Source organism: Natrix helvetica (genome assembly GCF_964273705.1).
Source record: "Natrix helvetica genome assembly, chromosome: 3".
Taxonomy (NCBI): domain Eukaryota; kingdom Metazoa; phylum Chordata; class Lepidosauria; order Squamata; family Natricidae; genus Natrix; species Natrix helvetica.
In genome coordinates this window covers 151,963,327-151,978,110 of record NC_138549.1, presented here as the reverse complement: position 1 = coordinate 151,978,110, position 14,784 = coordinate 151,963,327, and the positions used below count along the sequence as shown (strand labels likewise).

General features: G+C 39.3%; 1 protein-coding gene across 2 annotated transcripts in view; it reads right to left on the bottom strand.

Annotated features, from left to right (window-relative positions):
* Positions 1-548: 548 nt before the first annotated feature.
* JPH2 (junctophilin 2) overlaps positions 549-14,784 on the bottom strand; it is a 72,542-nt gene continuing 58,306 nt past the window's right edge. For both annotated transcript variants that reach the window (XM_081947874.1, XM_081947873.1), the window contains exons 4-6: positions 9,170-10,035; positions 7,357-7,454; positions 549-4,716 (exon numbers count right to left, since the gene is read on the bottom strand). In XM_081947874.1, coding sequence (XP_081804000.1) covers positions 7,374-7,454; positions 9,170-10,035 — 947 coding nt within the window. In that variant the 3' untranslated portion in view covers positions 549-4,716; positions 7,357-7,373. The remainder of the gene's footprint in view (positions 4,717-7,356; positions 7,455-9,169; positions 10,036-14,784) is intronic.

The following is a 14,784-nucleotide window of genomic DNA, read 5'->3' as shown; positions in this document are numbered from 1 at the left end:
ATTCAAGGGACCTTAAATTTTATACCCAGTCAGTCTTGCTAGGGTTAAGCCAAAGCCTGCATCTTGGTCCCCCACAAATATTGGGAAAGGACCTTGATCGCATTGTTTGCTTGGCCTGAAATAGGGATGTTTAATTAAGTATCATCAGTATACTTCATCCCCTGCTGCAAGAAGACTGCTTAAGTCACAGTCTAGATCGGCCAATTTTTATTATTAATTGTGTAACAATCTGACATACCCAACAAAATCAAAATTTCTTGGGGATGATCTAACAGATGTTTTAAAGCAGGGGTCTCCAACCTTGGCAACTTTATGCCTGGTAGATTTCAACTCCCAGAGTTGAAAGTTGCCAAAGTTGGAGACTCCTGTTTTAAAGACTGATGTGGGTGAACTTTTGACATATACATAATGCATGCCCCATTTAAAGCCTTGTTGCTTAAAACAGTTTAGCTTTGGCTGGACTTTGCAGTTGAACATTGATACATCTCTGGTTTGTTAAAACATGTCAGATACAAAACTTGCTTTCACCTAAAATAAATCAGAGCTGGTAACGTGAACAAAAGAACCTTTTATTATTGCACATAATCCAGAAGAACAGCAAATAAAAGGTCCTGGATAGCATTGCACAAATTGTCAATTTTTATTTTTATTTTTAAAACATGTGATTTCAAAAGGTATGTTTCTGGTGATGATACATTTGTCATTTAGAAAGCCCTGAACATTTTAAGAATATCAAACTATGTTTGAAGGCATGCAAATTGAGGTAAACCTGCTCCTGCTCACCCGAGGAAGCAAAGCTCCACAGGGCTTGTGCACACATTAGTCCCAATCCTGAAGTTATTTGGAAGAGGTAAGAAGTAGGAGGCAGATCTCTTTCCTGTAGGACCTTTCCATTCATCTTAAAAGAGGCCTCTTGGGCACAAATGGAAAAACTCACACCTGCAGGGACTTCCATAGGAGGCTCTGGATTTTTTGGGTCATCTTGTTCAAGCTGGCATTTGGAACAAGGAATAGAGAAGATCCTTTGAACAATCTTAAAAGTCAAGGTTCGCAGGACTGTAAGAAGAACTGGCATTGTTTGAGAGCCAAAAGGCCATATATGATTCATTCTTCCTCTGTTAAATTACTTATTTATTTCTTTGGTGAAGGCCTGTCCTTCTAATGTAAACAAAGCAGTTGGTAGTGAATCAAAGGATACCAATGTATGCACAAGTACCTAGAAGCTCATTCTCTCAATATATATATTGCTGATAAATAAATAAAGGGAGACTAGTATAGATCTATTTCAAGCTATTTAGCTCATCAGCTAGCCATACCCTTACTGGGATTCGAACCAGGGTATGGCTAGCTGATGAGAACTAAATAGCTTGAAATAGATCTATACTAGTCTCCCTTTATTTATTTATCAGCACAAATACAACACAAATATAACAAAGGGAACAATAAAAATATGGTTTTCTGCCTGGATGGTCTCCTGCAATGAGCCGAAGGACAGAAAGGGGGAGCAGTGAGTTCCCTCCCATATTTGGGCATACCAGGGGTGTAACACAAATACAAACACACACACACACAAACAAACAAACAAACAAACAAACATGGCAAGGACAGTCAAAAATGTTTTGCACTCCAAGTGAGAGCATTTTGTGCTGTAATCATCAGCCGTATTACATTTGAAAAGGACAAATTTCAAAATCAGTTTTGTAATTTGGCATAGAGATCCAGCTGTCTAAAATAAAATAATTTTAAAAAACAACAGCCTCTGGACGGATAGTCTGTGGATCCTGCCCTATATATGCCACAAACAGCAAATGCATTTACTTTATCCTTGTCATTACATTGCAGAGAACAAAGCATAACGACGAAAATAACCACACAGCATTTCTGCAAAAGAGAATTCAGAGGTGGATGGGAATAACCCTAATATTTTTCAAAAAAGACTCAATTTTGCGCTTCATGATAAATAAAGGACATTGATGTCTTTCAAACAAAATCACTTTCCCTGTTGTAAAGCTGCTGGCATACTAAACTGTACACCTAGACAGCCAGAGGAGGGGCTGTCAAGTTTCAAAAGCAAATAACAGCCTGGTTATGTTTAAGGGAATATATTCAGATGAAAAGGAAATGTAACAATAAAAGCCTCAAAACTGCCTATATTGCTATCATTTCATTTTTGAAGGAATATTTCCATCCTTTGAAGGACAAGATAGTTTGCACAATTTTCTGAGTGGTGTTGCCATACCTCATTCATTGTTAGAAATCTTGCTTTTCTCCTCCTTCAAAGCAGAGTATTTATTAAACAAGCTATCAAGAACAGCACTCCTGACTTCCAAATTCATTTTCAGCAATTCATGAGTTGTAAGCCACCTGGTTTGAAAACACAGTTCACCTGCTCCACTTAAAATCCTGTCACCTTTTGGCACCTACAATTACAGTCTCTTATACAGTAACCTATTAATTTTCCACTCTATTTTACTTGCGCACATTTAACCCACACCTGCAATTCCAAGGACTGTCACTATAGATATAGATATACGTATAACAAATCATTGTCAGTTTTAAATAAGGCACTTTTAAAAAATCTTTTTGGAAACAAAATCCTTGTTCTTTCCGCCTCAAAGAAAGTTGGGAAAGGGAACAGCCAACACTTTAAAGACCGATTCACATACTGAAATTTCAACGACAAACCATCTGAATAATACAGAAAAGGATGGAGTGTAAAATAGATCTTGCCACAGTCTAATTTTAGGGTGGGAAGTGGAGAAACAAAACTAGCAACAAAAATAATCAAGGCACCTTATAGTTATTAAATGAGCACAGATTTCATCTACTAACATTTATAGCAAGCCACATTAAATGCAGCCTATAAGTTAGTAAGCTAAACAAGTTTCGTGGTGTTTCATTGCTGCTAATCAGCATCGCAAAAAGAATTGCTTACAGTAAGACCAGATTTCAGCACCCTTGCACTGAAATCCATAAAAGAAGGTATGATTTATTTTCATTTTTTTTAAATTGTGACTTTACTTATGTCCTAGAATGGGATCTGCTATTCAGTTTTTAAAAAAAGCTTCTTATTGCAGTGTTTACTTCAACAGAGTTGGAAGGGACTTTGTTTTAGAAGATAGACTTCTTAAATAAAATTAGAAACAGGTTAAACCAACATTTTGTCTTAACGCTGTATTCATTTTGGTTTGTATGGGGAAACTATACCTAGAATTAATTAGGGGACATGTTACCAATTGGTTATCAAGAAGATTGCTTGCCCATATTTCGTTCTTGTCCCAGTTCTCCATCCACTCCTTTCTGGATCCTTGGCTTCGCTGGCTGATGCTCCATTTGTGCTGCATAGCTCTATGATGTGTACAGTTTATCCTGGAAGCTTTGTGACACTTGTGGTTGGGAGAGTCTTCTTTTCTTTAAAGCCTTCAACTACTTTGGTGAACTTCTTTCAAGCGTTTGCTTTGAGAAGATATTTAATAGGACTAATCTCCAAAGAAAATAACTCCCAGTATGACTGACAAAAGCAACCATTTAGGCTTATACACAATGTCGACAAGTTGATATACCAACTTCTCGGAGTCTCTCAACTGCTACTGGCCCAGGTGCTACAAGTGCTAAGGAAGGAGCACATCTAAATGGAAACTTTTAGAAGCAAAGAACGAGCTACTACCCTGGCCCTCTCCCACTACTGTCAGCTAGCCATATTAAAGCATATCTGTGTAATCAGTGAAGAAATATGGGGAACCACACACCAAAGAGATAAAAGAAGCTGCAAAAGCCTGCTAGACATTTAGATATCCAGATAGTTCCAACTGAGTCAGTTCTTCATTCTATGATGCTTTGCTCCACTTCCATATTAGCTACAAAAGTGGCTGAAAAATTATTCATATCCAAATCCTAAACTCAGTTTGAGATTGAAAAGGTTTGAGAAAGAAATGAATGTGTTGCTTTGCTGGTGGAGAGAAGCATCAGCTTGGACAGTGGGGGAAGAGAGAAAAAGTGAATGCCCAAATACCTTGGCTCTCCTAATAGAGCTAAAAGAAGAAGAAGAAAGAACAAAAAGCTACAGCTTCTAGAATGCAGAATATAGGATTGGGGAGGGCGGGAGGAGTCCCTTAAAAGACAGGAAAAAGTTTTAAGCCCTAGGTTCTAAACCTTTCCTATTGATTCTATCTTTTTTTGACTAAGACCATATTACTGATTTTTAACAAACTGTTTTTTTCCCCGGGGACTTGGATAATTGCTCAAAATACAACAAGGGGCATGCATGAATGCCCCCCATCCCCGGCCACCTTCAGCACATTCTTGGAGTTAATCATGATTCAGAGCTGCAGCACAATTTAGAAATATGGGGATTGCAAGATTTGTACCATTAAGTCTGATGCTTTCACAGTGAAATTCAAAGAAAAGACTTTTTTAGTTTGTGTTTCCATTCCACAATTAAGATGAATCCTTGTTTCTTCAACAAGTGGCAGTGTAGTTCATCAAAATTATCTTCAAAGCAATGCAGACTCAAAACAAAAGGAAGAGTAAAAGAAGTTGTAAAATTTGAGATCTCTTCCCGCTATGGTTGGAGCAGAAAAGTTTGCCAGAAGCATTGTGAATGGTTCATGACCACAGTACACTCACTGGGTGCTTCTATGCTTCTTCCTTTTAACACAGCTCTGAATGGCTGATGTTATCTCTGATCAGGATGGTTGTTTGGACCAGCATAAACTTCTGTGAAGATATAAAATTTTAAAAATTAAGAAGGTAACAGAATTCATAATTTTTTAAAAAAAATGTTTAAAATTTGAGATACTACCCTAGGAAAACATTAACTGCAGACAGTTCCATGAATAAGATAGGCTTTCCATAAGGATTAAAAACTAATAGCTAATATTCTGGTTTATTACCTGTGCTTTTAAACAATCCCTATCATTGGATAATAAACAATATAGTTCCTATTCCATTCCCCATGCTTGTCTTTTATTTCCCACATTCTTATTTATTTTTGCCTGGTTAATAATTTGATGGTAACAGCAGCCATCCTGTGGTAGAAAATAGAATAGACCATGCAAAAACAGAAGGCTGTATCAGTTGTTGCTCTACAGTTTCAAAAAATGCCATGCTTGTATTACTCACATATACTGGTGAGATTCAACATTTTTTACTACTGATTCTGTGGCCGTGGCTTGCCGGGCGTGGCTTGGTGGACATGGCAGGGGAAGGATATTGCAAAATCTCCATTCCCACCCAACTCCAGGGGAAGTAAAATCTCTGCTCCCTCCCCACTGCAGGGGAAGGTTACTGCAAAATCCCCATTCCCTCATGATCAGCTGGGACAGAGAATAGATGGGAGCGGGGCCAGTCCGAGGTGGTATTTACCAGTTCACTGAATGACTCAAAATATCTGCTACCGGTTCTCCAGAACTGGTCAGAACCCACTGAATACCACTTCTGCTCCCATACTAATCCACAAAATAAATTTGCCTGAATAGCACACACTGAATAGGAATTGTTCAGGAGAAGCTCACAGGAAGGGAATGACAATATCAATATATGACTTGGCTTGATCTTTCCAACCTTTCTCTCTTCTCTCATTCATTTTTATTTCTATTTAACTTATTTTTTAAAAAAAACCACGATGGCCTGAGAACAATCCCATCACATTCAGTTAGAATATTGTGAAAAACAAACACCCCGCTCTTCCTTTCTGACCGAAATCAAATGATACAAACTGTGGCCGAATTTTCTTTTTGACTTTTTCCATAAATTCTGGAATGCTTATAGTACTAGTCTCCACAGACAGACACAACGAGCATAGGAATAAAGGATATGGAAGGATATGGAAGGATCAGTCAGTTGTGGAGGCCAGGAGCACAAGGAGGCAGTCTGGTGTGTGAATATAGAGAATTGAGGAGGTGATGAAGGGGAAAGACAAGAAAACAGGGCATGCAAAATAAAAGTGAAAGAAGGAATAGTGAATGGAAAAGAAGAAAAATATGAAGGTGAAGGAGAATTTTAAAAGGAAGCTTATTAGGGGAGGACAGAAAGGTAAAACAGTATAAAGAACGATAGAGAGGTAATATGCAGAGAAGTTAAAATGGATGAACAAATGGAGTAATTAATAGACCTTGGAGGAGAGACGTGAGATTATTATTAAAAATAATTTTTAATATTGTCACATAGGGATTTTTTATGTTTTCAAATTACATGTTGTAAAGAAACTAGAATTACCATGGCCCTTATTTTTTTGCATCATACAAACAAATACTCTACATTTATAAAAAAAATGCATAAAACAGAGCTCTGTGCATTTAAGAATTATTGTAAGCTCCAGCCATTGCTTTGACACATAATGAGATGATCCAGGTTTTAAGTTTAAAAAATGACTGGTGTCAGTGAATATGTTGACGTTCTCATTGGAAACTATCCTCATTGAACTGAATGGAGGATGAATTGGAATAAACATGAAGATAATTGTACTGCATAGGCTGATAAATTATTTTCTTTGCAATGCTTTTTATAACAATAAATATAACAATTAAAAATAAGTCACCCAGAGTTGCTTGACAGTGAGATGGGTGGCATATAAATTTAATAAATAAATAAACAGACAAATAACAAACAAATAAATTAAATAAGAAATGAGAGTTCTACCCAGAATAAATAACTAAATAGTGATAGTATTCATGTATAAAAGACCGCTTTAGCTATACCAGCCATAGGAAGGAAGAGCAATCAAAAATACTACGCCTTAAATCAAAACAAGAGTTTTGTATTTATTTAAAACTTTTAAAGAGCCATCCATCGTATAACCAAACTTGGACGGGTCTAAATAAATGTTGTCACTCTTCTTTATTTATTAAACTAATTTATAGGGAAAAGGTTCCCCTCGCACATATGTGCTAGTTGTTCCTGACTCTAGGGGGCGGTGCTTATCTCCGTTTCAAAGCTGAAGAGCCAGCGCTGTCCAAAGAAGTCTCAGTGGTCACGTGGCCGACATGACTAAACACCAGAGGAGCATGGAATGTTGTTACCTTTCCACCTAGGTGGTCCCTATTTTTCTACTTGCATTTTTACATGCTTTCGAACTGCTAGGTTGGCAGAAGCTGGGACAAGTAATGGGAGCTCACTCCGTTAGGCAGCACTAGGGATTCGAACCGCTGAACTGCCGACCTTTCTGATCAACAAGTTCAGCATCTTGGACACTGAGCCACCGCATCCCAAACAAATTTATATGACTGCTCAATTCATACGTGGTTCATATGCAGTTTACAACATTAAAAATCCATAAAACTTCTAACCATCACCACCACTACCATCTCAGTAATCCCGTAAAACCTCTAACCCCCACCCCACCCTAGGTATTCTTACCTTGTTTCAGTATCTCATCATGTCAGAAAATGTACAAATAAGATAGACAGGCCAATGTTCAATAAAATGACCATGCAGATGATTATTGTGTTAGGTCCCTAAGAGGGAAAAAATCAAGAGCATGATATTAAATATCTATTGTGGTTTAAAACAAAGACTTACACGAAAGATACCTTCAAAATATGAAGTAATCATAACAAAAAAAATAGACTATCCATCTACATGCACAATGATCCTGCTGAATTATAACTCCCAAGCCTAGGAAGTATGTCCAGTTGTGACAGGTGCTGGGAGTTACAGTTCACCAACATTTAGAGCAACATCCATTGCTGCCTACTCCACATACATTAGAATTACAAGATTAAGAACCTTGGGTTATGTAATACCTTCTCTTTATAACTGCAAGGTTTATTTTTAATTTCAAGTTTATATTAACTGTAACTTTTAATGATAATTCAACCAGAGATAATAAAGATTTCTGCTTTTCACTAACTATTAAATTTATGAACTGTACACCATATTGTATGTTCATTTTTTGCACATCTAAGATAAAAGTAGAAACACTGGATCATGCAATTCTAGAATAAAGGGAAAGATGGGAAATCTCCCAGGAATCCCAGAGATGCAAGCCAGAGTACGAAGCACGAAGAGAAGCAATTTGGTATAATGATTGGCACCAAGCTAGAATCTGGGAGGCTGGGAGTTGTAAAACCAGCTGGGAGTCTATGGACCATTCCCTCTATCTCGGCTCTACAAAGGAGGCAATGGGAAACCACTTCCAAAATTTTGGCAAAAAAACCTTGCAGGGATTTGTCCAGGGAGTTGCCAGGAATCATGATTGACCCTCTCTCCCCAAAAAAGGAATTAGGAAAGGATTTCTCTAAAGAAGGAAATGGCAAATGACTTCCAAGAACACTGCATGGATAGGTCTAAGAAATTGACTGGAATTAAACTTGACTCAAAGGAATGTTATACTCCTCCCAGCCACACAGAGAAGACTAGCATATATTAGTGACTACCACTTCTAACTCTTCTTTGATGGACTTGCTAACACATGTATTGAACTGAAACATATTTAATGTAGTCTCAATAGCCTGGGGAGCGTTTTTCCCATGTTGCTTACATGGCTTTTAGGGGAAGAAATTGGTGTAATGTATGCTTCAGTTATTGGAAGTAAGTTGCTACATAAACTTATTGGGCATCTATGAACTTGATCAATACTTCCTAGCCCAAGTGCTCCTACATGATGGGATATGTTTGGAAGAGGGAACATTACGAGCGCCTGAAGGAACAGCAGGATTCAAGTCTAAATAATCTCCTCTTCATTGACCTTTGCTCCTTGGAAACACGATAACTAAATTTGAACCTGCAAAGATTTTCATAGGCAAATTTTCTAGGAAATCCTAAGTATAGTACTTTGGATACTTTTTCCTAGAAATTAGATGTTGTGCAGGAATTTGTTGTGGTGCAAACTGTTTTTAAACACCATTCTCAGTTGTACTACTTTCATGAAACTCAAGTCACACTGAAATGTTGGACTTTTGAAACAATTTTTTAACCAAGATCAACTCATCAATTTACCAAGATCAAAGTATCAATTTACCCAGGCAAGATGGGTGGCATACAGTTAATAAATAAATAAAGAGCAGTTTTCCAAAAAAGTTCAAAATGTTCATGCGCTGACCTATTTTCACGCAAATATTAGCAGCAAGTGGAAAATTTAGAAAACGGTTATCATATTATTACTTCCCTCTCCCTAAGCAGACCTGCTAAATGAACACCTATCCATGCTGTGAAGACAAAACCAATTTACCTCTTCTTTCTCTACCACTTCTTTTGTGGCTGCTTCTGGTGGAGAAACTTTTTTCACCACAGTCTTGGGCTCAGTTTTAGCTACCATCTTGGCTTCAGGCTTGGTTTCGCTCACGGCTTCTACTTTCTCTTCTACTTTCGGCTCAGGTGGATGTTGTTTGGGCTCAAGCTTAGATTCTGTCTTGATTATTTTTTTCTCTTTGTGACCTGGTTCGTGTTGAGTGACAGGTGTACTTTCCCTCTTTTCTAGCTGTAATTTGTGATCCACTGCTTTCACGTCAGATTCTGGCTCCGGGGACCTTGACATAGTAGGAAATGTGGAGTCCAAGAATGGCTCTTCTTCATTATCCACTGGGGGAGTAACTGGAGAGGTCCGAACAGCATAACTGTGATACCCCTCAAATAATTTAACTTCACCTTCTTTCTGTATCCTTTCAAGAGGCTTGATCTCCATCCTATCAGTAGCAATCTTCATATGGCTAGGGCGGCTGGGGCTCTGAGAAGCAGATCTGCTGTTACTTCCTGACTTCTCCACTGGTGTCAGTAGAGCACTAGAAGATGTGTTGGGTCTACTTCCTGTATAATTCCCATTCTTGGTATGATCTCCATTCCAGTTCCCAGGGCTGAGAAAACCATCTTTCTGAGAACCCTGCTTAGCACGCTTGGACTCGGGTGGTGTGCCAGATGGTGATGGGGTTGGAGCTGGACTCTCCTTAGGTTTCATAAACTCCTGCTCATCACCTTGAGGGCTTTCTGGAGGTGTTGCTGGAGATGTCTCTTCAACAGGGGGTGTTTCTTGCATATGCTCCACATTCTCCTCATTTTCCATGAGTTCCTGGAGTAGCCTCCTCTTCAGATATTCAGGTCCTAATAAGGAAAAGAAATTCTAAACATTATCAGAAGGTCATTTAATTTCTCTCACACTTGTAAGTTTGTGGCTGGTAGTTAGTCAGGTTTAGCCTTGCCATAGCTCTAGATCTATGAATGGGAAATCTCATCCCACCATGAAGTGGGTTAATTAAAGGAAGGCTGAGTCATCATTTTGTCCATGCTGTACCAAAGAGAAATGGGTAGATTAAGTCAACCTGCTGTTGTTCAATGAGCCATTATTTAAATTAATTTTATATCATTAACTTTGTATAGCCTGCTGGAGACCTGCTGTTCTGACCTAGGTTTCCCCAGCAGCATGAAGAAAAGGGGTTTATCCGTCCTGATAAACCCCTTTTATTTAATTTACAGTGAATTCCTCTCCAGCAAAGTCCTGGCCCATGGTCTTTCAAGATAGTTCACAGTCTTTCAAGATAGTCCAACCTTTATCAGGCTTGGAAAGTGGCCAGGCCGATATCTTTCAGACGCCGCAATACTTGGCAAGAATGCAGGAATGAATGAATTGTCTCCTGCAAACACCCCTCCCCTTTCGCTCCTCTTTTATTCTCTATGGGAGGGGCCATTCACCGTCCACCTGTGGTTTTACTCCCAAGTCGACCCTTGTTCCTTAGCCGCTTCCTTTGTCTGGTAGCTCTGCTCATGCACACACTGGGAACACGCTCCAGCTGTTCATCTGCCTCACTCATGTCTGACTCTGAAAGCAGCTGATAACTGTCAAACGGCCCTGGCCCCATCTCTGCCTCCGACGCAGAGCCCTCATCAGAGCCTTCCCCAGACTCCGGGACTGGCCCATGTTCCTCCCCAACCTCCTCACTGTCTGAATCTGCTGCCAGCTCTGCTGGCCGCTAGCGTGCCACAACACCTGCAAGCAATATAAAAACCATACAATCACAGGAAACAATCTAGTGATCACCCAGAATTTTCAGCACAGATATGATAGCCCTAGTAATAAATAATCTCTGCCTAGCTGTTTATCTGCACATAGAGATACATCACTTGTATATCTTCTTAGGGATATAACTTCTATATAAAGACTGATGGGAAAAAGAATCAGTAGAGATTTGTCCTTAATGTAAAGTGAGCTGTCAGATGGGCACATTGCTTACTAATAAGATCATCCACCTGTGACATCAAGATCTTATTGGAAGCACTGGAGAAATTGACCTGACTTAGTTACAGAAGGTGACTTCTGGGTTCAGGTTGCATTCTGTCTTCTTCTCATTTCATTCTATAGTATCTGCCTTACCATTGCCATGGGTTACGTTATTATTTATAGGCTGGGCAAAATCAATCTGATTTTCTCCACTGCTCCTATATCCTTCCCCCACAACTTTGAACATGCTTATAATGTGAACCAAGTAATTAGTTTTAATCAGCAAGATACGATTTATGAGTATAGCTAAGATGGGAGGAAGTTTCTTGTCTTAAACCAAGGTCAGAAAAATCTTCACACTTAACTTTTAAATCAGTCTGCATTACAAATGTAAATTCTACCCCAGTTCAATCATCTTTTGTGTGTGCATTTCCTCCAACATTCAGACCCCATTAAGTAACATTTATAACTGACAGAGTTAATGTATCAGAGATTGAATAATGGTTTTACATCTATTTTACAATTTATATCTAAATTGATTTCAGTTTTATAAATTACAACTGAATATGAATTACAATTCAGAAAAGTTTTCTAACCTAGTTCTCAGTGACGTAGATTTTATAAGATCCCTGAATGAATTGGTATAAATAATAGAAAATGTAGTTTTTGTTTTGTTTGGGTACAATAGCCAACACTCCAGAAGACAGGCTTAAGATACAGAAGGATCTTGACAAACTTGATCATTGGGCACTATCTAATAAAATGAAATTCAATGGTGAAAAGAGTAAGGTTCTACATTTAGGCAAGAAAAACGAAATGCACAGGTACAGTACAGGTGGTACCTTGCTCAATAGTAGTAACTATGAAAGGGATCTTGGAGTCCTAGTGGACAACCATTTAAATATGAGCCAGCAGTGTGCAGCAGCTGCCAAAAAAGCCAATACAGTTCTAGGCTACATAAACAGAGGGATAGAATTAAGATCATGTGAAGTGTTAATACCACTTTATAATGCCTTGGTAAAGCCACACTTGGAATACTGCATTCAGTTTTGGTCGCCATGATGTAGAAAAGATGCGGAGACTCTAGAAAGAGTGCAGAGAAGAGCAACAAAGATGATTAGGGGACTGGAGACTAAAACATATGAAGAACGGTTGCAGGAACTGGGTATGCTACTTTAATGAAAAGAAGGAGTAGGGGAGACATGATAGCAGTTCCAACATCTCAGGGGTTGCCACAAAGAAGAGGGAGTCAAACTATTTTCCAAGGCACCTGAGGGTAGAACAAGAAGCAATGGGTGGAAACTAATCAAGGAGAGAAGCAGCCTAGAACTGAGGAGAAATTTCCTGACAGTTAGAACAATTAATCAGTGGAACAGCTTGCCTCCAGGGAAATCTTTAAGAAGATGTTGGATAGCCATTTGTCTGAAACAGTATAGGGTTTCCTGCCTAGGCAGGGGGTTGGACTAGAAGACCTCCAAGGTCCCTTCCAACTCTGCTATTGTATTGTATTGAATGTACTATTGTTATATTAATGTTGCACTATTATACCCCTTTTAAAAACTATAACAAAAAAAGAATGAAAGTACAAAAAAATCAAAATATATTAAATATATATATATATTATAACTGCATCTCCCAAACCTACCCCAAGTTTGCAGTAATGTCTAAGGCACTTACTATTCCTATGATCTTTCCCAATATTTGAAAAAACCCAAAGTGTTGATTATTATTCCAACTACTCAATATATTAAGGGCAATACCTTTAGACTATATTTCAATTAAAAATATGAAGGGCGGGAGGTTTCTTTCATACAATGTTGTTCTACTATTTGCAAAACCTTTTCTACTATCCTACTATTGTTGGAGAGAAAATAATACCAGTATGTTTGAATTATTATTATTTATTTAAGTTTGTTATGGCTGCCTATTCAAGTAGTCTTACAAAATACATAGTAGATTTTTAACTGTACAAAGTTAAAAACATAATCAACGCATACAACCCAGACCAGTGATAACTAACCTTGTCCAGACCAAGTGCCCAAAGCACATGTGTGCATTCGCAAAGGTGCATGTGTGCACGTGATCCCCCAAATGCAATGCACACGCAGTCCCTGTGCATGCATCCCACCTCTGCACATGTATGCATGACTCTGTCAGGTTCTGAAGGGTTAATGACAACAGCCAAACATAGAGACGGTTTGAAAATGCAGTTTATCTTCCTACGGCATGAACTGACTAACAAAGCACTAAGGCAATGAATAAATTGTCAGAGATGACATCTGGTGCAACCTACCACCTTTTATAGTTACTTGGTAATTAGGCTAAGCCCCACCCCCGCGCACACCCATCACCTCGTGACCCAGAGGGAAAACCACATGGCAATCGATCATGGATTGTTCTCAGTCAGTTATCTGTTCTGGAATGTTCTCAGTGGAAACCTCCCGGCAGTCAGTCATGAAGAGCTTTGCAGAGTTCTCAGCTGGACTGCTTGTGGAGGAGGGAGATCTCTATCTGGTAAGCCTGAGTCTTGGCAGCTGGCCCAGTCCCTGCTCCCCCCCCCCCCGAATGGCAGCTCCGAGCCTCTGGGCTCACCAGAGCTGACATACCCCCTGCACATTCCCTGAACCCCACATATGTGCGTGCATCCCCATACATCCATGTGCGGGGGCCCCTTCATGTGACCTCCACACACATGTGTGAGCACCTACATGTGATCCGTCCCCCTGTGCATGCACATGCACTCCCCCCCACATGCACGACAGAGATCTGATAACCAGCTGGCTGGTGGGAGGCGCGTGCGCATGTGTGGTAGGACTGAACTAGGGCGATGGCTCGTGTGCCCATAGAGAGGATGGTGCGTGCCACCTGTGGCATACGTGCCATAGGTTCGCCATCACGAACCCAGATGAAAAACATAATGGTAACAATAAACCCTGACAGGGGCCCGTCCACACACCTAGACCAGAGCCAGGTTTAAGGGTTTTCTGGAACCCAAGGAAAGTGGTTGCCATTCATATCTCTTAGGAGATCTTGATTGAGAGGGTGGCTATTGAGCCATCTGAAGGCAGACTTCCTTGGTCACATAAATGGCCGCATTTAATAGAGGCAACCTGGAGCATATCCACTCTGCCAAAATGCACCAAGTAGGCAGAAGCACTCTATGATAGGCAAATGTTAACAAGGCTACTATTTTCATATATATGGTGAAAATAATCACACTACACAATGTCCACAGCAGCCCAGCACTAGCATTCAATATAGATTCTGTTAGCGAACAGATATTGTTGCATCTGTTCTATGGGTGTACGTGTGTAAAATACTAGGTATGTGTAATAACCATGGTAAGCTGCTTCTGCTACTTTATCAAAAAAATGAGTTTGAGAAATGATAAGAATTCGCCTCCCAGATTTACTAGAAATGAAAACGGGTTGCCTTCATCAAGTAGCTTAATGATTGTGTACCTGGATCCTGTGACAGCAATCGCTGCTTATCATTCTGAAAAATTCTGCTGAAGCAAAAGTAGCATTTTCTGGAAGTCAAGATCTGTTTAGCTTAGCCTATACTGTGACAGGAAAGGCCACTGAGATTAATTGATGCAATTAGGGAAATCAGATTGTAGAACTTTTCTGGGATAT